This window comes from Peromyscus eremicus, chromosome 18 (genome assembly GCF_949786415.1).
Source record: "Peromyscus eremicus chromosome 18, PerEre_H2_v1, whole genome shotgun sequence".
NCBI lineage: Eukaryota > Metazoa > Chordata > Mammalia > Rodentia > Cricetidae > Peromyscus > Peromyscus eremicus.
In genome coordinates this window covers 37,890,756-37,916,193 of record NC_081434.1, presented here as the reverse complement: position 1 = coordinate 37,916,193, position 25,438 = coordinate 37,890,756, and the positions used below count along the sequence as shown (strand labels likewise).

General features: G+C 41.1%; 1 protein-coding gene across 1 annotated transcript in view; it reads right to left on the bottom strand.

Moving 5' to 3' along the window:
- Ano4 (anoctamin 4) overlaps window positions 1–25,438 on the bottom strand; it is a 235,532-nt gene that overhangs the window by 92,891 nt on the left and 117,203 nt on the right. Inside the window, exon 8 of the mRNA XM_059245810.1 lies at window positions 9,500–9,631. Within this exon, the coding sequence (XP_059101793.1) occupies window positions 9,500–9,631 (132 nt within the window). The remainder of the gene's footprint in view (window positions 1–9,499; window positions 9,632–25,438) is intronic.

Sequence of the window (25,438 nt, the reverse complement as noted above, 5' to 3'; positions counted from 1 at the left end):
ACCTTCGTAAGAAACCATCCATTTCTCTTTTCTCATCTAGAAGGAACCTAGGGTGGCAGAAGTGGTAGACATGAGTCCAAGTACCCGAGTGGCTACATGGAGCAGGCATGCATGTCTTCTTTTCTGAGAAGGACCCACATTAGCCAGAGTTGTTAACAACAGCTAAACTTCTATAATATTAAATCACCACGTGTGTGTCTAGGGAGGTGACTTCATGCCTTGTGTTCTTCATCTGGATGATGATGATACTGATATCTGTGACCATACAAGGATTCTTAGGAGTATTTACACAAAACTCTTAGGATCCTATCTGTCATACAGAAAGTTTATCTTTTCACTAATAGGTGTATCTTTGGTGATACCATGTAAAATAACCAAGTGCCATCTTAGACCTATGAAGGTGCTTACCTACAAGTTTGCTTTCATTTATTATAAAATGTAGATACATCCGTTCTTATCACTCTGCAAAAAACTCAACTCCAATGGATCAAAGACCTCAACACAAAACCAGATAAACTGAACCTGATATAAGAGAAAGTGGGAAATATCCTTGAACTCATTGGCACAGGAGGTGACTTTCTGAACAGAACCCCATTAGTAGCATAGGTACTAAGATCAATACTTAATAAATTGGACCGCATGGAACTGAAATGCTTCTGCATTGCAAAGGACATTGTCATTCAGACAATGTAGCAGCTACAGAATGGGAAAAGATTTTTTTTTTTACTAACTACACATTTTATAGAGGGCTAATATCCAAAATAAATAAAGAACTCAGAAAACTATCTATTATGAAAAGAAATAACCCAATTAAAAATGGGGTATAGATCTAAACAGAGAATTCTCAAACTCAATGAAACTCAAATAACTGAGAAACACTTAAAGTAAATGTTCAACATCCTTAGCCATCAAGGGAAATATAAATCAAAATTACTTTGAGATTTCATCATACAAGTTAGAATGGCTAAGATCAATAAAACAAATGACAGCTCATGCTGTAAAGGATGTAGAATAAGGGGAGCACCCATTAATTGCTGGTAGGAGTGCAAATTTGTACAGCCACTATGAAAATCAGTGTGGTGGTTCCTCAGGAAGATGGGAATTGATCTGCCTCAAGATCTAGCCATAGCACTACAGGGAATACCCAAAGCACACTTCATCCTACCACAGAAGCATGTTCATTGCTGCTCTACTCATAATAGCCAATTATTGGGAAAACCTAGATGTCCCTCAACAGAAAATTTGGTACATTTACACAATGGAGTGTTACTCACATCAAAAAAATGACATTATGAAATTTACAGGCAAATAGATGGAACTAGAAAAAAATCATCCTGAATGAGGTATCCCAGACCCCAAAAGACAACTATAGTATGTATTCGTTTATATGTGGATATTAGCTGTTAGGTCAATGATAACCAAGATACAATCTGTAGTAGAACCACAGAGTTAGGAATAGGGTAAAGGACTTGGGGAAATAGACCTTATTAGGAAAGGAAAATAGAATAAATAGTTATGGATTGTTGTGGGATGTCTTTCTGTATGATGTGAGTATGTGTTGCTATGATTGGTTAATAAAGAAGCTGCTCTGGCCTATGGTGAGTCAGAATATAGCCAGACAAGAAATCCAAGGAGAGAGACAGGAAAGAAAAGGCTGAAGTGGAAGAGACATTATCCTGCCATCCAGGGAGCAGCATGTAATGGTACACAGGTAAAGCCATGGAACACGTGGTGACATATAGATGAACAGAAGTGGGCTGAGTTTAGTTATAAGAGCTAGCTAGTCAGAAGCTTGAGCCATAGGCCATGGCCATACAGTTTGTAATTAATATAAGCCTCTGTATGTTTAATTGGGTCTGAGTGGCTGCAGGTCCAGGTGGGACACAGGAAAACTTTCCAGCTACAATGGGTGGATGGAGGGACTGGAATGAAAGGGTCATGTAGGCAAGAGGAAGAGAGAAGGGTATGAGGGAAGGAATAAAGAGAGAGACAATCAAAATTAAGGACTATTTGAGGGGTAGTGTTGAAACTTAATATGGTAGAAGCTTCCTGGAATATATAACATATATTAAGGCAAGCTAAAAGAAATCACCAAGTAATTGGAGAGACAGAGCCCCAAAGCCTCCAGGACTAGGATTGGGTTGCGTCTCATTAAATTATGGGCCAAAGGTATCCCATAGGAACTCCCAAACAACCCAGGATGTTGCTAAGACTATAGGATGCTCTCCACAAACTGACAGCAAGCCCCATTGCTGAAAAAAACACCTATACCACTCAATGAACATGGAGAGGTCAAGTAGATACCTTCAGACAGCCTTCACCTCTATGCTCCAGCATCTCTGGTCCATGAAGGAATTCTGCACACTGTCATAAGACAAGTGCAAACCCAACCCAGCCACAAAACCTTTAATCTACAATGGTGTCCTGCCAGAAAGATATACTAGTAGCACAAACTCTGTGAGAGAAACCAACCAATATCTGATTTTACTTAAGGCCCACTCCATGAGATGGAGCCCATATATGACACTACTTGGGTGGCCAAGAATCTGAGACTAGATAGCCCAGGGACCTAGGGTTAAACCATACTACTTCTCCAAAAAACGTAGCATTAAGATGACTTCTAGTGACATTCTTTTATACTTATAGATCAGAGCCTTGTTCAGGAATCATCAGAGAAGCTTCCTCCTGCAACAGATAGGAACAAATACAAAGACCCACAGCCAGACATGATGCAGAGGGTGAGAGACCTTGGAACACTCAGTTCTTGGAACATTCAGCCCCAAATAGGATGTCTCCATCAAATTCCTGCCCTCAGGGCTCAAGAAACTCTGCTGAAGAAGAAGCAGAAAGAGTTTAAGAGCCAGAGGGAATGGAGGATACCAAGAAAACAAACCCCTTTAAATCAACACGCTGAAAGTTCACATGAACTCAGAAAGACTGAGTCAGCATGCACAGGGTCTACAGGGTCTGCCCAGGCCCTCTGTGTGTGTACTGAGGCTTCCAGCTTAGTGTTTTTATGGATTCTTGAGTACGTGAACAAGTGGGTCTATTTAAATGGGTTCCTTTCCTTCTTTTTGTTTTATCCAATTCCAATGTGTTAGTTTTTGTTTTATTTTTATGCTATATATTTTATTACATTATATTATTATCCCTTAGAAGCTTGTTTGTTTTCTAATGAGAGACAGAAAATGAGTGGATCCAGACAGAGGAGAGGTGGAAAGAAACTGGAGGGAAGTGGGGAATGGCTGTAATTAGGATATATTATGTGAGAAAAAATAAAATTACTTTCAAGAAAAAGGAAAAAAAGAAAAATAATATTTTACTACAGAGAAACCAAAAAAAGTATTACACATGAGATTAGCTAGACCCAAACTCTATACATCTTAATAAATTTCTATACCGTTAGAGTAGTCTGGCCATGTTGAAGCTATGTGCTTCTGATTGGATTTTACAGTCTCATGATCAGTTATACTTTTCTGCACTTATTCACTGTCATGAGATATTGTGGGCCATGATGCAAATATAGCAGTAGCAATTGATATTCAGATGTCAATCCATCAGATGAATAATTCTCTGATGTAGGAGAATCCCATTTGAGCAAGGCTAACAGGACTATCGACTCTGAAAACTGTTACTCCTGTCTGTAATTTCACATGCGCAAAAACAGCAATGGTATCTCCCTAATACTTGCATTGTAAAGTGTAATCTCATATGATATGTATATATAATTTCTTGATGGTATCCCAATCTTATGGGCATATATATCTATGGATGGTCAGAAAGATGACTTCTCATTAAAGTTTATAATTTTGATATATAGAAAATATATTAAAATATGTTTCATAATTATATATATTGTCCCAGGAGGACTATAAGATATTATAGTCTTTATAAAGACTAAAAGTCTTTAGTGTTTTGTTCTTTTAACTCCCAGTCTAAGACAAGCTACATACATTTTGCTGATTTGAAATCTCAAAGCAGATTCAAATTAGACTGAATGTTTCTGTAAATGGATTGTAAGTTAAAAATTTTACAGATATGCGTAAGATCAGAGTCACAGGTGTGACTAACCAAGGTTATTAACATGAAGCAACCTAAAATATTATACCAATTCTTCACTTGCCAAGTCAGGCCGATAAAGACCTGATTCCCTGTGCAGATTTCTCAGGAGCCTGTCTCATGGGCATTGTGCCCCTGGACTCAGGTCAGAGTTTATATACAAGGGACCTTGAAGCCAGGCATTGCCACAGTTATTCATCCCCTCAGTTATTTTATCACAAAAAAGTTTTGCAATTGAATATGTATATAAGCTGTGGAGAACAGGAGCAGAGGAGAGAGAGAGAAAATTGGAATAGAGAGAATTAGAATGAGAAGGAATTAGAACTTAGAAGGAATTAGAAACTAGTAGAAATTATAACTTAGGTAGAACTGAAGCTGTAGAAGTATAATTAGAGCTATAACAAAGGAATATACAGCCAAAGAATCAGAGAGCATGACCTTCAGGTCATATATGAATTTATTTATTTATTTATTTATTTATTTATTTATTTAATTCCTAGAAAATACCCCTCAGATAAAAAAAAAAAAAAGACTTAACTTAAGTTTCGTTACACTGTGGACCTTTTCCTCAAACCCAGTTTGCAGCCTTGGAGCTGGTCTCCATGGGCTTCATTAATTCATCCCAAAACAGAAAGCACAAAAAAGAAAACTACAGATCCATGTCTAAGTAGAGTGGTAGGCCACTTGTTTGTTTTTAAACTGATTCTCAATTTCAGTTCTGTTTTGTATAATAATAATTAAAAGTGTAAAAGTTTTTTACACTGTGCTGCATTTATTTTTTCCTTTTTTCTTTAATCTGTTCATTTACTAAACAAATGTTGGATACCTATTTGTATCTTAGGTATTGTATTAGATTGGATATAATTGTGGGCAAAACCAGACAAGGCCTATGTCCCCATGGTATTTGCAGTTTACCTGTAGAGACATGAATTAACCAAAAAAAAAAAAAAAATGCTGAAAAATTGCTAAATTTCAAATGCAGAATGTTATCTAAGAACTATGCTATTGGGCTGGGGGGATGGTTCTGTCAGTCAAGTGCCTGCAGTTTGACATGAAGATCTGAGTTTGGATCCCAGTACTCACATCAAAAGCTAGATGTGTTGGTCCACACCTGTAACCCCATGGCTAGGAAGGTGGAGATAGGGGGATTCCTGGGGTTTGCTGGCTAACCAAACCTAGGCAAATCTGTGATCTCCTCAGTGACTAGACCCTGTCTCAAAAAGGAAAGTGGAAATTGAGTAACCTACCCGAGGTTGACCTCCATATGCATGCACACATGCACACGTACCACACACAACACCCCCCTCCCCTCTCAAAACCGTGTTTCTATGAGAGTAAAGAACAAATCTATTTGATCTTTAGAATGACTGACAGGAAGGGAGGGAGATTGGGTGGCTTCTCTCGGAAGAAACCTTCTCCAGGAGCTGAGTTCTGAAACTTGAACAGTTCATGACCTCATTATACGTAGATCTAAAGAAGTTCATCTCACGGAAGGCAAGAGTGGAACAGTGGTTCCTGAAGGCAAAGGGGAAGAGGGACGAGAAGGGGATGGTGAACAAGCACAAGCCATGCCTGTGATAGTGTTCTTCCTAATAGGGTGAATAGAGTCAGCAATAATCCACAGGGCAAGTCAAACCAGTTACAAAAGAGGGTACCTAACGCATTTATCACGATACCATAGAGTTTACAGTGGCTATGGTATCGGCTGCCAACAGCTGAGTAAACATCGGTGCCATGTGCTGACTCGGGGAATGATGGAGGCAGAGCATGTGGAGAAGAGACTTGAGTCCAGTCTGAGGTGAGCGTGCTAACTCCACTGCCTCTGTTCTTCACCCACACAGTGTGGTATCGGGTTCACATAGTCACCCATTCTTCCCACTGAACAAACCACAGTAAGCACTGACTGTGGGATTTGAAAATGGTGGGACTTGTAGTTTGAGAGCAAGAAAATAAAACATACTATATTAAAAGAAAAAATACCATACTAAAAGGAAAAGAAAACAAATATTATCAAGACACAGAAGTTTGCATAGGCCTCGAAATCCCTGGTAGAGGTTGGATACCATGGAAAGTTTTCTGGGAGAAATGTTTTTGGTAGATCCTGAAAGATGGGAGTCTAAGGGAGAGGTTATCCCAGGTGGAAGGAGGAACTAGTGTAGGAGGGAAGAGAAAAGTACAAGGTGACTTAAGGAGGTCAGAGCTCAGCACGGCTAAAGCACAGGCCCGGGAGACAGATGTAGGAGCTCCTGAGCAATGGTTTTCAACACTTTCCCATTTTGATTATGATTTATTGCAGTTTTATTTCATCCATCACATTCATGATCCACAACTTCCATCATTCCAACACACACACAATGAGCAACTTTTGCAAAATCAACACATCGCAGGAGCCCTTGGTATGCATGTGGAAAGCTGGGATCTCATGTCACAGCTCCCAGAGCTCATGAAACAGCAGTTTCTGATTAAATTAAGCCCATGAATACCATCCTCAAAACATCTTTAGGGAGTTTTGTTTTCTAATTATATCAATAATTGTTTCCAACTTGGCAGGCAGCATTCTTCACATCTTACATTTACACACCGATCCAAGGGATGCTACCCATGTGGCACAATGATTTTCAAACAGCAAGAAATTCCCATCACCCATACTATCTAGGACCTTGCTTAAGTTTTCATGTCCCATTGGCATGATGTCATTGCCTCTGTTCTCTCGGTGTTCCTGAACTCTGGTAATTATGATTGTCTATTTCAGCTGCCCTTCTCCTTTTCTTCTTTAGCTGCCCTGCCTCAAATCTCATTCTCTACAGCTTGGTCTTTTTTTTTGAGCAACAATGTTAGGCCCTCTGCACACCTTATAACTGTATTTGCGGAAATATTTATACAAAACGACTTGTGGTTTCCCAAGCACTCCATCCTGCCCAAGTCTGTGCTCTTTCCTACCTTACTGTCTCTTATTCTTAGGATATGTTGCCTTCTTTACCTAGCTGGCCAAGTCTATATCCATGTGAACCACTTTCTTAGTAATCAACCTTCATCATTTATCAACATCTTTCCAAATCCGGAACACCTCCACTCCGCTTTTAAGGTGCATTACTGGACTAGTTTCAGTTATTTAAAACATAGTATCTATTACCATGCTGGAGTCAAAAACGTGTTATTTGGCTTATATTCAGATAATGCCTGCAAAGGTGCAGACATTGAATTAGTGGCTGCTAAACTAATTATTTATTCCTTGAACTGATTTGCAAATGTGTTGAAAGGCTCCGAGACAGCAGAATACCATGATCCCCATATATTATCACCCTTGAATTGTTCCATATTTTAAAATACCAAATATTACTTACCAAAATATTACTCTCATTTGTGATCTCTAGTAATATTGGAGGGTATCTAGATGCTTCTTCTAAGTTTGAGAGACATGATGACTAGCATTGACCTACAGCAAGGACATCAGGAACACAACAGACGAGAAGATGGTGGTGGCATACCTTCTTCCACTCCATTTGCTCGACTCCCTTAAAACAACCTAAAACTTCCAGTGGAGTATTCCATATTCTCCACTGATAACCCTGTCTACCTGTTTACCCATCCATCCATCTCTCCACCCCTCCACCCGCCTTTCCACTCTATCCTTCCATCTACCTGTCTATCCATCCATTCACCCACCTATCCATGCATATATCCATTATCTCCAAACCCTGAGCTCTTCCTACACTGTGCAAGGCAAGCTTCCAGTCATTGAAGAAGCAAAGGCAAATTGTGACAGCAAACCAGTCTCTACTTGTGAAAGGATTAAAACATCAATCACTGCTCTAAAAAGACCTCCCAGGATTGAAATGAAAAAAGCAGAAACATGTTAGCTTTTCTCTCTTTCTTGAGAAAACACCCATAGATTCTGATCTTTGGATTAATATCGAGTACCCTCAGATTGCTAATTTCCATGGGGGCCTTTGGGCTGTGAGCTTCATGTTTTATATGTCCAAGTAATGAGGCTGGGTTGGTATCCATCAGACCTGTGGGGATGCAGGGTTTGCTTATTTCACAGGCCTTCCCACGGCTTCCCTTGTACTACATCGATCTCCCCAAGTACAACGCATTTCAATGCAGACCATCTATACATCGTTTTTCTTCTTTCCTTGGCTCCCAGAGTTTAATTGATTTTTCTGTTGCTAAAACATACACTCACCTTGCATTCTCTGAACCTTCTCGACAACTGCCATTTGGTTTACATTTTTTTTTTTTTTAAATCAGAACTGGCAACCTATTTGTAAAACAATCTATCACCCCTTTCCATTCCTCAGGTAAGTCATTTTCACTGAAGTCGTCACCAGGTCCGGCACAGGGAAGGCCAGGGATTCCCGAGTCTGTCTGAATGTAGGCTGGGCTGACCTGATGGATGCTCTCTTTGGGAGGCTGCTCTTCTCCCCAGCTGTATATAGTCTGTGGGATGCTTTTCTCTGCCATCGCCTACCCTGCCTCCTCCCAACGTTCCTTGTCATCCTAGGAAGCTCAGGGTAAATTCCTGATCGCTTTTGCAACTCTTTCCAGGCCACATTACTCAGTCAACTTTTTCTTTCTGCCCATGTGACAAAAGTGACTGATGGATGAGCTGGCAAGTAGGCTGCCAGGGAACATGGCTGAACTACTGCGGTCACTTGCTGAACTACTGAAGGAAAGGAGAACCGAGCAGCAAACGGCAGTAAAAGCAAGCAAACACACTAAACTTTCATTCTGTATGGAAGGCACATTCCACTTCCTCTGTCTGGACTCTGAGCACTGGGAACAGACAGAGCCACAGACAGAAAGAATCTGGGTCTCTGAATCACCATGGAGAGGGTCAGTCGCCAAACACACTGGGCCACTTGCTGTGGGATGGTCTGTATGTCAAGTGTGTTGCTGATTGGTCAGTAAATAAATCACTGATTGGCCAGGGGCTAGGCAGGAAGTATAGGCGGGACAAGGAGGAGAATAAAGCTGGGAAGTGGAAGGCTGAGAGAGAGACACTGCCAGCCGCCACCAGGACAAGCAGCATGTGAAGATGCTGGTAAGCCACGAGCCACATGGCAAGGTATAGATTTATGGAAATGGATTAATTTAAGCTATAAGAACAGTTAGCAAGAAGCCTGCCACGGCCATACAGTTTGTAACCAATATAAGTCTCTGTGTTTACTTGGTTGGGTCTGAGCGGCTGTGGGACTGGCAGGTGACAGAGATTTGTCCTGACTGTGGGCCAGGCAGGAAAACTCTAGCTACAGCCACGTGAAGCCACCTGAGATGGGCGGATTATGGTTACATGCCCCACCCCACCCCCGACTGATATAAGAGGGATAAGGACAAAAGGCTCCAGAGGAATGGTCTCTACGTTGCCCCTCCCACAGGGGCAGGCCCTACCATGCTGTCCATCCTTAGACAGATGCAGGCTTTCCCACCAAACACTCACTGATGGATCCTTTGCTGGCTGAAAGGGGCAGTGTAGCAGTCATTCTCCTCCAGGTCTGGCAGTGTCTCCTTGTCCAGCCTCATTGGCTTCTTAGGTAACCATCTCCGAAACCTGCTTATTTGTTTATCGATCCTGTGGTACATGGAAGGCAAGACCAAAGGGTACAGCACGTCAGCATCACCCTGAAACACAGGAGGGAAGTCTCCACGGAGCCATAGAGACAACGCCGCACCCTCCAGGGATTCTCACTACACTCAGAACAGTCTCATTTTTTCCAGATGGAGAGAAGACAGCTGGGGACCTGGTATTCGTTCAGGTTCACTAAGTGGCCTCAACATCACTGTCTGTAAACAGATTTGGATTACGTATTCACCCGCATGTTAATGAATGATGAACTGGTCGCAGGTGGGAAGGCTCTGGAAAAGGAAGTAGAGAGCCCTTTTCAACATCAAATATGACATTTTGTAGAGGCTAGCAACACAATTTGTGTCTAGAAAGGTGAGGTCAGAGAAGAGCGTTAGCTGTGGTTAACTTGGGGCTGGGGCAATAGTACACCCCAACTGTGTACGGACAACATGCAGTCCTGATTTTGGCTCTCTGCCCGTCACACCTTCTCTGACAAGATAGCGGACAGATAGCTGCCTCTTTAGCTTTTACCATGCTTTTCAAAGTGCAGAGTTCTCCTGTCCCTGGGGTACCAGGGCACACAGGTGTCACTCTGGCCACTGTGCACAAAAACGTCAGGTGAAAGGGAACAGGCTAGTGATGGATTGTGGTTTATAAAAGACGTTTTCCAGACTGACATTACCCTCAGTCATCCTGACTACTGAACACATCTACCTTCCAACTGGCCAGTTAATAGAAATAGCTCAGCCTTGCTCATAGAAACAACTAGAAGGATCGAAACCACAGCAGACTTTAAAATGTGTATGCATTGCACCTCAGTATCTGCACTACAGAATGTGTTCTCTGGGCAAGGAAGTACATATACCAAGCAGCATCTATGTGAGGTAGGACACACAGGTGCTATTTGTACCTTATACATACAGAAGAGACCCCAAAAGGTGATTATTCAGCTCAAATTAGCCAGACTAGACTCTTGATTTTAGAGATCACTGTGTTTGCTGGCAAAGGGGTTTACATGTGAGGGATACAGAAGAAACACATTTCCCTAAAGAAGAAAATATCTTAATGCTTTCTATATCTGCTAACTGAAAACACAGTGTTCAGGCAGGATTTATTTTTTTTTTCCAATTAAACATTTGTACACCAACTTATCATTTTAAGCGAACGTGGTGGTTATTGTTGTAGATAACTTTGACTGTGCTAAGGGATGTCCAGGTAGCTGGTAAAAACATTACTTTAGTTATGCTTCTGAGCATGTTTCCAGAAGGGGCCATGGCAGAGTGAGTCAAGACTTTGGCCATCACTAGTACACATCATTAAAAATGTTGAGATCCCGCATAGAAGCAGAAGGTGAAAGGTAGATAAATAGAAGCTCAAAGAGCAAATTTATCTTCTGCCTCCAACACCCGTGCTCCAAGCCCTTTATACATGGACTAGGACCATGAGATTTCCTAGACCATGGATAGCAGACTACAGTTAATAGGACTTTCTAGCCTCCACAGTCTTGTGAAGCTCTCTTGTAAAACCCTATGTGAGTCCTTCAGGACAGAGATAGTAGTGCTTATATCTGAGGGCAGGAGACAGTGGATGTGCCAGCTGAAGCAGAGAGCAAATTTGCTGTTTTCCATCCTTTGATTCTATTAAAGTTAGGTCCTCAATGGATTGGATGGTGTCCAACCACTTTGATGATGGCTAACTTATTTTTAAATTCTTTAAAAATACTATTTTAAAAATTTTATATGTATGGAGTATTTTCCCTACACATATTTCTGTGCACCACACACATGCAGAGTCTATGGGTTGGATCCTCTGTATCTGGAATTGCAAATGGGGGTGAGTTGACATGTGGATACTAGGAATTGAATTCAGGTCTTCTTGAAGAGCAGCCAGTGCTCTTAACTGCTGAAACATCTCTCCAGCCCCAGTGGGCCAACTTCTTATTCACTCTACTGTTTTAAATGCTCATCTTGACTGGAAACACCCTCATAGACACATTGTCAAGTAATATTTTTTCCAGGTATCTGGAAATCCTGTGGCCCAAGCAAAGCAGCACAAAAAATAATGGTAATTTTTTTGTACTATTTCCTTTATTCTCAGCATAATCCAGCCTCATCATGCCAACTCTGTCTAGTGGTAGCTGTACTCTGGCAGAGTCCCTGATTGAATTCTCAAGCTACCTTAGATTGCTTCTCTCATAAAAAACCATCTTTGTCCCTTCTTCATATACAGAGAAGTTAGAATTCTGCCCAGGTTCATGGAACCAGGAAATAAGAATAGATTGAAAGAGCCTAGGAGAGAGAGAGAATGTTTTTGTCTCCATCACTTTTCTTCCTGTTTAAAGATACCTAAAGACATGAATATACACAACAGTAATACTTAGAATCTAGTGAGATGATGTGGCTTAGCGGAGCAGCATGACATAGCAATTGAGAACACGAACTCTGATGTCTGAGTGTCAAGATTAAAATCCTGGCTTCGTAAATGTAAACAGCACCACTTTGTACAAGTACACTAACTTTGCTTTGCTTTGCCTCAAGCACTTTTATCTTTAAAATGGGCATTGTGATAACACCCAGTTCACAAGGTTATAAATGAACTAGATTATGTATATTATACATATTATTCTTCAGAACAGTGTCTGATAAACAGTAAGTGCTGGCCTCTGTTACCACGTCTTACCTATTTCTAATAATACATAAGAATTTAAGCAAGCAGTTGGGAAAGATGGCAGGCTATAAATCGTCTCCTTGTTACCACATTAGGGAGAAGAACCAGTGCATGGAGGAATAGACATGACTCCAAAGAAAGAAAGAACATCAGAAGTTCACAAAAGTGCTAATAAAACCACTCAAAGGTGCCAACAAACAGATAAGGTCATGTTAAGAAGAAGCAGAGTTATACACAGCTCAAGCCATAGAACGTCCTGCTTTGGGGAGGGGAAGCAGAAGCCTTAGTCAAAGGCAGCTAGATGGCTCTGGTGAGAAAAGACTGGTAGCTCTACCCTCAGGACACATCTACAGCCCTTACAAGTCTCAATCAAGTTGGTGATTTTGGTAAGACAGCAACCCCTCTCAGGGGCAGGCCAAACATGGAGAGGGAATCCATTTACCACTGTATATGACTTAAAGGTTAGGGGCTGGGCACTATCTTGAGGGGGAACCTATTGCTTAAAAATGGAGCCATCCTAAGCTCTAAGCAATCATGGCAATCATAAGCTAGAAAGATGAATTTAACCTCCCTCAGTCCCAAAGCCAGAGACTACCTTATCAGGCAGTTGTGAAAGCAGGACGGTTATACACCAACAAGCTGAAGAGTGCCGGATGCAGGAGGTTCAGAGTCCTCAGCCATTGTGGCCCAACAGAGTAACACCGGAGTTGACAGCCCTTAGCCTAAGTCAGCAGATGGAATCAAATTCCGTAACCATTCTAACTTCCATCTACTGCTCTGTAGTCCGAGAACTCTGAGATGTAGCCCTCCCTGTGAGTGATTAGTACTTAGAAGATGCTGAAAGTACAAAGATAGGTCTTTTAGCTATATAAATGTCAGTGCCACGATTGCTTCCCACACTTGCAATGACCTTGGGAAATATTCCCCAGCTGGGGGAGATGTTTGGAGAATTTGGGGATAGTGAGAGAGAATTTATGTCTAACTCACAGAATCCACAGCGAGGTATGGGCAGTAGAGGTCCCTGGTATGCAAAGAAGGGGGGCCACTAAAGAGAAGACAGCTCTGGGAAATGTCAGACGCCTATCAGATACAGACTCGATACAAGTGACATCACAGGAAGACAAGCTCAGTTGACCCTACAGCACACTAAGTGTAATAGGAAGACTCCAGGGCTCTGCGGCCCAGGAACAAGCCACCCTAACACTCATTTAATTTAGTTCCCTATGCTTCTCCTTCAATTATTGTTATTACTACAGTTTAGTAGTATTTTTTGCTGTACTGTATTAAAAATATTTATGCTTGTAATTCTTCCTTATGCAATTATCTAATTTCATTTAAGCATTTTTTCACTTTCATTGACCAACCTTTTTTATTTCCCTTCCTTTGTGTTTCTTTTTGGGGGCCATGCCCTGCCCCCTTGCAGTCTGCTCTGCTGTTAGTAACATGTGGGGTTTATTTTGAAGATGTTGCTTGTATTTTTCACTGCCCTGTTTATATTACTTCTTCTTTTGGTTGTTGCTCTTGTCTTCCCTAGTATTTCACTCTTTTCTCTTCCCTTCCACAACATTCTTTGCTACTTTTCCTCTCCTTTTTTATTTAACCTTGATTCTCCTTTATTTTCCCTTTCCCCATCTCCTTCCTTTACTTTACTCACTATTTACACGTTTATCTTAAATAATTTTTAGCTTCATAGCACATTTGTCTTAGTTTTTCCAGGTTCTATTTTTTTTCTATTGGTGATAGAGTCGAGGGCCTTAGTCAATTTTAAGTATATGCCTGTGCCTTCCACATTTTGCTCTTACAGCAGTTTGTTTACAATCTTAGTGGTGTTGAGGACTGAGCACTTGAGTAGAGTAGAGGAGTATGGGAGAATATATTCAATATAATATATAGTAATATATACATTTATGAGAGCTTAAAAATAAAAAAAAACATTCTTGGAAAAATAAACTTCTCAATAAGAAATCACCCCAAATTAGATATATTGAAACAACCACACACACAAATTGCAACCTAGAAATATAAGAACATGAAAAAGCAAGGCATCAAGGTTCCTTTAAAACAGTGGTTCACAACCCATGTGCTGTGACCCATTGGGGTCGAACAACCCTTTCACAGGGGTTGCCTAAGACCATCAGAAAACATAGAGGTTCATATTATAATTCATTAACAGCAGCAAAATTAGAGTTACGAAGTAGCAATGAAAATCATTTATGGTTGGGGTCAGAATTAGGAAGATTGAGAAGCACTGCTGTAGAAGATCAGAACTCCTCAGCTCAGTAAACCATCTTCTGCCTCATAGTAACATAAGGGAGAAAGAAAAGAACGAATAATCCAGCCAACCAGGGAAACAACCCACAAAATTACTAGAGCCTCAACAATAGCCTTAAATGTGAATACCTCAGCCACCAGCAAAGAGGAGAAGATGAGCTAATTTGATTAAGAAACAAGTACTAACAATCTATTGTCCCCAGAAAAATACCTCACTGGCTAAGATATTCACAGAGTTGGCATCAAAGGATAGTAGTTAATGTATCAAGCATGTGGGAACCCCAAATAAGCCAAATAAACTGGTCTAGTCTACTCTAATGAGGAAATTGACCTCATGATAAAGCATCCAGAAGAAATAAAGCCACTACATATTAATAAAGGGAGCAGCGTGCGCGCATACACACACACACACACACACGCACGCACGCACGCACGCACGCACGCACGCACACGCACACGCGCACACACACACACACACACACACACACACACACAAAGAGTGAGAGAGAGAAAGAGAACATGTGTATGTTTTATGTATAAAAATTTAGGGCTTCCAGTTTGATAAAACAAGCACTAATGAGCACAAAAGGTCACTAGGCACTGACACAATTAAACAATAAGAGTGGATAGTTCGGTATTATACTCTCATCTTTACACAGAGCCTCCAGATTGAAAGGCCACAAGAAACTTCGGACTTAAACTATGTTAGTCAAAATGGACTCGACAGAGATCTTCAGCATACTCTGACCAAAAGATGCAGAATAAATGTCTTTTTAGCAGCCCATGGCACCCTCTCTAAACTAGACTCCATTCCAGGAAACTATATTAAAACTAACAAATACAACAGAGTCAAATAATTTTTTTCTATCTTGTCAGACTATAGTAGAATAAAATGAGAAATTGATAACCAGGAAAATTCAGAAACTACTAAAATACCTGGAGACTGAGGAATACAATCTTAGTAACCGGTGAGTCACTGAAAATATGAGGGATGATATTCAAAACTTCCTAGAATCAAATTAAAATGATGCCTAATTTATCAGACCCCTCTGAATACAGCTAAGGTAGTTCTAAGAAGAAAGCCTGTAACTATGAATGTTTACTTTTAATATAACCAGAAAGGTCTGATAAATAACCTAATAATGTACCCCAAGGTCTTAGAAAAACAACAAAAAGCCAAATTCTAAGTAGTAGGTAGCAAAAAACAAGACAAAAAACCAAACCAAAACAAAAAAACAAAAAACAAAGATCAGTGCAAAACTTAATGAAATGGAACTCTAAATAATCATACACAGAAGTTATCAAACAAAATTTAGTCCTTTGGGAAGACATAAGATTGATAAACCCCTAGCCAAAAAAAGAGAAAAGAACAAAATTAATAAAGTTATGGATAGAAAAACAATATTATAAAGGAGTCCAATGAAGTCCAGAGAATCATTAGAAATACCTTGAAAACTTAAATTCTAAAATTGAAAAATCTAGAAGAAATGAATAAATTGTAAGATAACTATGAATATGACCTACCAAAGTTAAACCAAGAAGCTATAAACACATCCACACTAAACAATGCGATTCTAGCAGTAATAAAAAGTCTACCCACAAAGAAAAGCTAAATTCTCAAGATTTTTAAAGAGCAGCTAAACTAATTCTTCTCCAACTGCTTCACAACAGAAAGGGAGGCACACTACCAAGCTTTATGAAGGCAGTGTTCCTATGATGCCCAAAACAGGTAAGTCACAACCAGAAAAGAAAACTATAAACCAGCTTCTCTGATGAATTTAGACATAAAAGTTCTCAATAAAATCCTTGCAAACCAAATTCAAGAACACATTAAGAAGGTAATATACTATGGCCAAGATCGTTTCATTCCAAAGGCAAGGTTAATTCAACATATGCAAATCAATAACTGTAACACAATGGATAATTAGACTTAGGGACAGAAATCACAAATCACCTGAACAGACACAAAGAAAGCCTTTGACAAGGTTCCATATCTCCTCCTGTCAGAAGTCCTGAAGAAAGCAGGAATAGAAGGAACAGAGCTCAACAAAATAAAGGCTGCATAAGACAAATGCACACCCACATTCTGTGCAAACACAGAAAGCATTTCCTTTAAAACCAGGATGAGACGAGCATGCTCACTCTCCTCATGCGGTGCTTTGCCTTTGCGAGGACAGTGAGAAAAGAGCAAGGAACAAAAGGAACATACACAGGATAGGAAATGGAAGTGTCCTTAACTGCAGATGGCATGATCCTGTACTTAAAAGGCTCTAAATGTACCACCGGAAAATTATTAGAGTTGGTATATACTTTCAGCAAAGTAACAAAATAAAAAAAAATCAACAAATAGAAATGAATAGTTTTTCTGTATCAAAAATTGACTTGCCAAAAACACAAATGAAGGAAAGCATAATAACTTCAAAAACAGACCTAGGAACAAGAACAAAATATAATGACATATAGGCATGAAAATACTCTAATGAAACCCAATAGTTTGAATGCTAACTTTAAAAAGTCAATACCAATTTTTATTTAAAAAAAAAACCTAATGGTTTATCATAAAGCTTTTTTTTTTTTCTAAATAGTGCGCCTCTCAACAGTTCCCTTTTGCCTTTAAAGTCAAGGTGAACTGTACATCAGAAACCTCCTGTCACAGTTCACTTGGGCAAGCTCAGTGACTTCTTCCTTAACTGGACTCACACATTATTAGACTTCCTATATTAAGTTGGTTGCCTGCCCCATGGCTCTTGGCTTTATTTCATCTGGTTGCCTTATAATCCATTCTAGAAAGAAGACCCTGGCCCAGAGGTTTTCTGTAACAGAGCTTTTACCTGCCACACATCTCCGGCTTGCAGTACTAATCGGATTGCATTTTGCAGAATCTGGGCTCTGTGTGTAGTGACTATGAATTCAGTCCAGCTGGGTAACAGCTCTCAGTGTGGACAGAAACAAATGAAGCTGTGTGAAGAATCAAACATAAATACTCAATGGGAATGAAGTAGCAGCTCTCAGCAGCCAGCTGTGGCACCACAATTGAAATGAAATGTGAAGACAGTAAAGAGAGAGCACAGTGGAGTAATGAAAATGATTAATTAATTGAAAAATGAAGGGTAAAGGAAGCGAGAGTGGAGCGAGGGGAGACTGGCTTGGCAGAGAAAGTGAAGCTGTTTCTTGTCACCATCGTGCCTAAAACCTGTTTCTGGTGTCTACTGGCAATGTCACAAACCTTCTTGAATCAAGAGTTATAAAACAGGGTAATATTAATGACTGGCATCATTGTGGCCATCATCATCATTACCACCACCACCACCACCACCACCACCACCACCATCATCATCCTTTTGACCCTCAGGGTGGTTAGGAAGTTCGTAAATGACGATGTATGTGAAAAGATCTGGAGAAGTCTCCTGACACATAGCAAGCATTAATGATTTCTAAAGGAACACTCAGGACTACTGGGAAAGTGACAGGAATCAGAAGAACCGGATTTTAAAAAACACTATATGCTGTCATCCAAGCACCTGGGAGACAGAAGCAGGAAGCTCAGGAGTCCAAGGATAGCCTGGGTTACCTGAGGCCCTGACTTATAAAACAAAAGCAGACAAACAAAACAAAGCAAAATACCACAGTAGAAGGAAGACACTCAAAAGAATGTTTCCAGTAAAACTGAGACACTTGCTGGGCTTAGGAGCATTGGGCTTTCCCTGGGAGCTTGCACAGGATGCAGAATGGAGCATGGACCACCCAGGTTCTAAGAGACCTACTCCATGATCAGTGCTTGTCACAATGACAGAAGACACCAGCACTCAAAGAAGGCCAGTAGCTTGTGTGATTTCCTCCCGGTTGGCAGAACTGCTCCCAAAGGTGTTCTTCCTCTAATACCAGGAACTTGTATATTAGGCTCTGTGGTACGAGAGCTTTGGAAGTTAGAAATATGGCTGTAGGACTTAGGGAAGAACATTCTGGTTAATTCAGACAAGATCAATTAGCCACATAAGAAGTTAAAAGGCTAGAGAGCTACCTCTGGATGGAAGCAATAGAGACAGCAGATGGAGAGACGAGAGATCAAAAGAACCATGTGACCTACATGACGGCCTTTGAGGACAAGAAGTCGTAGGGTGTGTTACTTCTACAAGTCAAGAATGACGTTCCATCAGCAGCCTGCAAGGACGTTGATTTCAGCCTGCTGATGGTATAAAGTGAGACTGTGTCAGCAACCTAATGAAGCCTGGATGTACATTACCTTTCTGGGAGTCCAGGTGAGAGCCCAGGCATTATACCTTGATTTTGGCCATTGAAGACCCTGAACAAAGAAATCAGCTGACAAGCCCAAATATAGGACTTAGAAATCAGGTTAATCATCTTGTGTTGGTGTGTGCAGCACAGTTCATGGTAATGAGTTATGTGGACACACCTCTTAAACACAGTGGTAGTCTGGCCTGCTGTGGCTAGCCAGGCACCCAAGGTAGTAAGGTTGCCACTCTGTGTCTTCCCACTTCCCAGGCAGGGAGAAGAGTCTATGTCTTTGTGACACAGTGAATGTGAGCTCCCCTGGGCTGCTCTCACAAACACTGTGTCTCCAAACTGCCAATCTCAAACTTCAGCCACTCAAGGAGGAAAGAGCGTGAAAACCAGTGGGCTGGAAAGCATAGGGCTCACACTGGAATTCTCCAGTTCGTCTCTGTGTACCAGTGAGTCCTGCTCATCCTCATCAAGCTTTAGTGCCGTCAGCTCCAAAATGGTCACCAATTATGTGTTCTTTATGCTAATAATGCTGTGTTGGTGGGGGTTAGGCAGTAATATCACGGGTATGTCATTGCAAATGAACATACTAAAGAACTTTGTTGCAATGAGTATAAAATCTTCCACATACCGGGATGAGTTAGGAGTCTGCTAGATGCTGATTCACAGTCTAGTTGCTTAGTTTGCTAACTGAGTGAGATGCTAGGTGAGTGTGAGGGAGATTAAGCCTCCCTGAGGTGATGGTGCCTATCATGTTTATGGTGTGGGCATCAATCAAGTTCGTGAATGCCAATGTGTGGCATATTTTATTTGTGCTGAAATGTGGTGATATTTTATTGGTATGTTAATAAATAAAGTTTGCTGGGAGATCAGAGGAAATAGTAAGCAGTTTTAAGTAAACACAAAAGTCAGGCAGTGGTAGCACATGGCCTTAATCCGATCACTTGGGTCTCTGTGTGTTCAAGGCCATACAGGGAACAGAGCCAAGCATGCTAACACACGTCTTTAATGTCAGTACCAACCATAGATACCTGGAGGTCTGTACAGACAGGCAGTGGCAAGGAAGTGAGGTAGCTGGGCTAAGAGCCAATGAGAGGGCAGAACAGCAAGACAATAAAAGCCTGGGTAGACAGGAAGTTTTGGCATTTTGGAAGTTGCAGAGCTGGTGAGGTAAGGTTGGTTGGTGGCTCTCTCTATTTCCCTGACCTCTAAGGCTTTCACCCCTATATTTGGCTCTGTGTTTTTTTTTTTTAATAAGACTGCTTAGAAATTTGGCTACACCAATGCTTATACAATTCCTTGGGTGTGCAAAGGGCTCCACTTAATGCTGGTTCCTAGGATAAAGAAAATGATGATGACAGGATTTTGAAGTACAGGGTTCCAATAGAAATTAAAAGGTTACAATTGTCCCCTATATGTGAGGGTCATCAGTCCTGCGTCACCTCTAACAAACATCTCACAATAGGCAAAGCTGAAGTTTACTGTGATATGTTAAAGTAGCAAGATGAATGAACCAGAAAGCATTCCATTCATCTCTTAGAATAGGATTGCAGCTTACTTCCCAGTCTCCAGTGCCTGGAGATGGGTGGGGCAGGGAGACTTCACAAAGGCCTTGGCTTACTGATTTAGCATTGATTTCGCTTGGATATATTGTCACTTTGTTCTGTTTATCCTATTTACTGAGCAAACACCCTCTTACAGACTACATGGGCAAATCAATAAAAAGAAGATGGATCACCACTTGGGCATGTCTGGCCTGAACACAAGTTAGTATCTGAACTACAAGGTGAGTTACTTTTATAGAAACTTCTTTGGATGGTGAGTCTGGGGTTTTCTAGCTTTTGTGGCAGGTAAGTTTCTAGAAAAACACCTGAAAAGCAAAAGAGACAAACAAACCCTCCCATACACCTTGCCATAATTAGGGTTTCTATGGCTGTGAAGAGACACCATGACCATGGCAACTCTTATAAAGACAACATTTAAGTGAGGTGGCAGGTTACAGTTTCAGAGGGTCAGTCCATCATCATCATGGCAGAGAGCATGGTGGGTGGGAGTATGGTGGTGTGAAGGCAGACATGGTGCTGGAGAAGGAGCTGAGAGCTGAGATTCCTACATCTTGACCAGCAGGCAACAGGAAGGGGTCTGAGGCACTGGGCATGGTTTGAGCATATATGAGACCTCAAGCTCACCTCCACAGTGACACACTTCTTCCAACAAGGCCATACCTACTCCAGCAAAGCCACACCTCCTAATAGTGCCACTCGCTATGAGCTTATGGGGGCCAATTACATTCAAACCACCATAAACACTTACCAACTCTCCTTCACACTCATTGCCTCTTTTTTCCAATAACTGTTATCATATGCCTATATACATACACATTCCTAAATATAACCTGTTAATTCCATATAATGTTACTTGTATGTGTGTTTTCAGGGCTAATTTTGCACTGGACAACCAATTGGTGTGCTATTCACTGGGGAAGACCACCTCTCGCTCCCAGCGTTCTTCAGTTGCCTCTAGATCTTTGTGCAGGGTTGAGGCCTCACAGGCTTTTCCCTGTCTAGTTGGGTATGGTCATCGGTGGCATCCTTGTTCAGCTCGTGCATGGGTGGTCATGTTGGTGAGATTTTATGGCTGATATTTGCAGGGACACAGTCTCATAGCAAACTCCCCGATCCTCTGGCTCTTACATTCTTCCATCCCCCTCCTCCTGCAATGTTCCTTGAGCCTTCTTTAGAGACACTTGCTTTTCCCTAGACCAGCATATTCTAGACCTGTGTTCTAACAGTACATTTGGAGAGAGGGAGGCTACAGATGAGCTTTTGTTGGTAGTTTTTCCTAGCAGAAGTAGCTCATATCCCTTGTCTGCTGGAAGTGAAGTCCTCCTGGACTGCCAACAGACAACAGGAGGCTTGGGTTTCCCTTTTCTCTTCTTAGAGTCAGGTCCCTGGCATTTACAGCATCTCCCTGAATAGGAATTAGGTGTCTTTGGAAGCTAATGCCACTCTTTTAGGTCACAGGACTCATATTTGGAGCATAGTCTAAATATCTTATAGATGAGTCCACAGGCCCTGGAACATTTGCATATATTAAAATTTAATAGTAGGGATGGAAAAATACAAACCATTCCTCGTTCTGCTAGTATGCCCATCTGATATGATTGTAACAAACAGAGCCTATAATGCATAGGGCTTAGCATTCCCTCTGTCTAGTACAATAAAGGATAAACTTAGGCAGAATGCCCACAGTGGGGGTGGAGGGAAAGGGGGAGTTATAAGACTTCAACTATAACTGCCCTCAATAATTACATTTGTTACTTTGTAATATTTTCTGAAGGTTGTTTTCCACAATCATTTTATCCCGGAAAAAAAAATCAGGCAAAGAAGAGATAATAAACTCTCCCCCTTTATTGAATAGATAATTTATAATGCCTGTAAACCTGCCTAGAGATTAGAATCAAAGCAGTGTTTAATAGACCAGGTACAGGGATTAAAAGGCACTTATTACAAATATATGAGTCTGGGCTACATGAGGATGTTTTATGGGAGTTGGGTGAGTTTTTTATATAAAGATGTTTATGAAAAGGTGTTTTATTCTTGCTAAAAAACTTTAGACTTGTTTAAATATGTTTATCCTTAAAGGAGAGTTGGGCTGGAGAGTACTTTCATGGGCTAATGGAATTAAATACAATTTATATAGATGAAATTAAACAGTAAATTGAATGCCCACATACGATATGCCAGGAGAATTTCAGAACACTGAAAGTCAAGTGTTTCGTTGCTGGGGTGCTATTAATAACACAAGTGGCAGCTGTGCTTTTGAACTTGAATTTCAGAGTTAGCTACAAGGGGTGGATGCTCTTCATCACTTCAATTAGTCTATCCTGGGGTGAATCGCTGAGTAAAACATATAGCACGCTTTCTTCTTAACTGCATTTTATTTTATTTTATTTTATTGTTTGGTTTTTCGAGACAGGGTTTCTCTGTGTAGTTTTGGTGCCTGTCCTGGATCTCACTTAGTAGACCAGGCTGGCCTCAAACTCACAGAGATCTGCCTGGCTCTGCCTCCCGAGTGCTGGGATTAAAGGCATGCACCACCATCACCTGGCTTTTAACTGCATTTTAAATTAACCACTAGGCAGAGGGCTTCAGAAAGTGCCATCATTCCAGTATTGTACAAAACAAAATGCTGCATGGCAGCAGTGAAGATTATCTCCAGAGAGCCCTGCCCAGCCAATGTGTCATAGTTACTACCATAATTGGGGTTTCTTTTTCTTTTATTCTGGCACATTCTTCCAGTATGTTCCATTGTCTCAGTTGTTCCAAGATGCTAATTTCTTCACTGAATACCAACTTTTTCATGATAGAGGTTAGTGTTTATAAAGCCATTCTTCTAGTTCTAGAAGCAAGCTCATGTTCACTCAAACTATGTCCTCTTCATATTTGAAGAACATGGTCACAAACTAAGTCTCCTCTGCTTCCCTGCTGTTGACTCCTGTTCTAAATCCTTCCTGTCTTTCCCCTTTTTCCATACTCCTTATCAAAACAGCACTGAACACTATGGCCTGTGAAATTTTTCTAATGACTTACATTCTATAGTCATGGTTCCTAGAACTATTGTCTTTAGCACAGCATGTGTTGTGTGCCTATAATCTCAAAACTTGGGAGGTTGAAGAACAAAGATTTCTGCATGTTCTAGGTTAGTCTGGGCTATATAGTGAATTTAAGGTCAGCCTGACTACAAAGTGTGATTCTGTCTTAACCAGCCAGAAAGATACAACAACAAAAGCATGTCTCTCTCCTAGCAGAATCAGCATCCTTTACTGTTTAAAAGAAAGGTAATTTATCAACTACATGTGGACTTACTGAATCAGAAACCCAGCTGTTGAGTAATCCTGACACATATTTGAGAAGCCGTTTCCACAGAGAGTGCTACTATGGCCATTATTACTGACTTGTAAATGTGCTGAATAGATGCTCACTCGTCACCACCCATCAGAAGCTGGAGAATGCACACCTCTATGTAAACTTGTTTCTGGTGCTGTTAATGTCAACTGCTCTTGATTCCCCTTCTGTTCCCAGACTGTTCTGCTCACCCTCTTTTGACTCTTCTGGTCTCCTGAATGCAGCTTTTTAAGAGAAATTGCCACTGGGTCTCTTCTCTTCACTCTTTATATCTTTCTCAGGAAATCCCATACATCCCCCTGGCCAGAGTGACGGCTTCTCTGCCACTCATGTCCGGTTGGCTTATCTAGCTCTATTTTTCATTTGGATGGCTTCACCATCAGTCGCTATGGCCTCCAGGACACCAATGCTCCTGCAGTGCACTGAGTTACAATGAAGAGGGTTTTTTTTTTGTTTTTGTTTTTTTTTTTTTTTTTTTTGTTTTGTTTTTTTTTTTTGAGACAGGGTTTCTCTGTGTAGCCCTGGCTGTCCTGGAATTCACTTTGTAGACCAGGCTGGCTTCAAACTCAGAGATCCTCCTGCCTCTGCCTTCTGAGCACTGGGATTAAAGGCGTGCATCACCACTGCCCAGATGCAGAATTATTGAAAGAAAGCCGCTGTCTTCCTCATCACACATGTACGCCTGCTGGGTCTCCACTCCTCTTTTACCTCCAGCTGTATTTTTCCTCCTCTTAGGTAAAGATTCCTTTTCCACTCTCCATTTCCAAACACCCGTGAAGTGCTAACCCTTCGTCTGAAGTTTCACAATTTTATCTACTTTCCTTTGTTTTGTTTTGGTCTATTCAGGAGGCAGAACTATGACTAAAAATGAAAGCTAAAGAGAAAAGGAGAAAAACCGGGTAGAGGGAGAGAGGAGGGAACAGGGAGAAAGACTAGAGAGCACAGAGAATGAAAGAGAGCAAACACGAGAGAATAGCTGATAACGGCTTATTCTAAAGAACGTTCTAGTCATCAGAGCCACTGACAAATGGACTATGCATGTCCCCATCTCCAGCATGTTCAAAGATGAGCTGGATGGCAGCAGAGCAGAGGATGAAGAATCTCATGAGTGACTGGACTTGCTGACATCGATGTCTCACCCAACTGTGAGGTTCTCTCTCCTTCTGCCATCATGCAAGTCTTCAAGTCTTTCCACCCATCTTCCATTGCTAAGCACATGACACAAAGGTCAGTGTCTCCCACTTCAGCCAGACTCAGTTGTGTGGATGTGCGTGGTGTTTATGTATGTGTATGTATCTGTGTCTATGTGTGGTATGTGTGTATGTGTATAATGTGTGCATGTGTGTGTATTGTGGCATGTGTGTGCTGTATATATGTGTGTGTACTGTGGTGTGCATGTTTGTGTCCACCTTCCCTCCCACTCCACTCCTCTTGCACATGTATGAGATTCATGAATTCACTCACCCCATATATTAGGTACTAGATGCTGAAAATGTGAAACAGAATGTACTATCCTTGGATTCCCACATCATCCTGCTGAGGGGATGGGAATCTCTGCAATAGACTGCAGCATGAGGTGACAGGGATAAAGGGTACCAACTTGAAAAAGGAAAGAGGTGCTGGTGACCTACTCAGAAAGTCAAATCACAGGAACTGAGTTTTGTAGTCTGGGTTGGTATTATTTTGGTGAAAGTAAAGGAAGTACTATCCAGAAGGGTTACTCTGC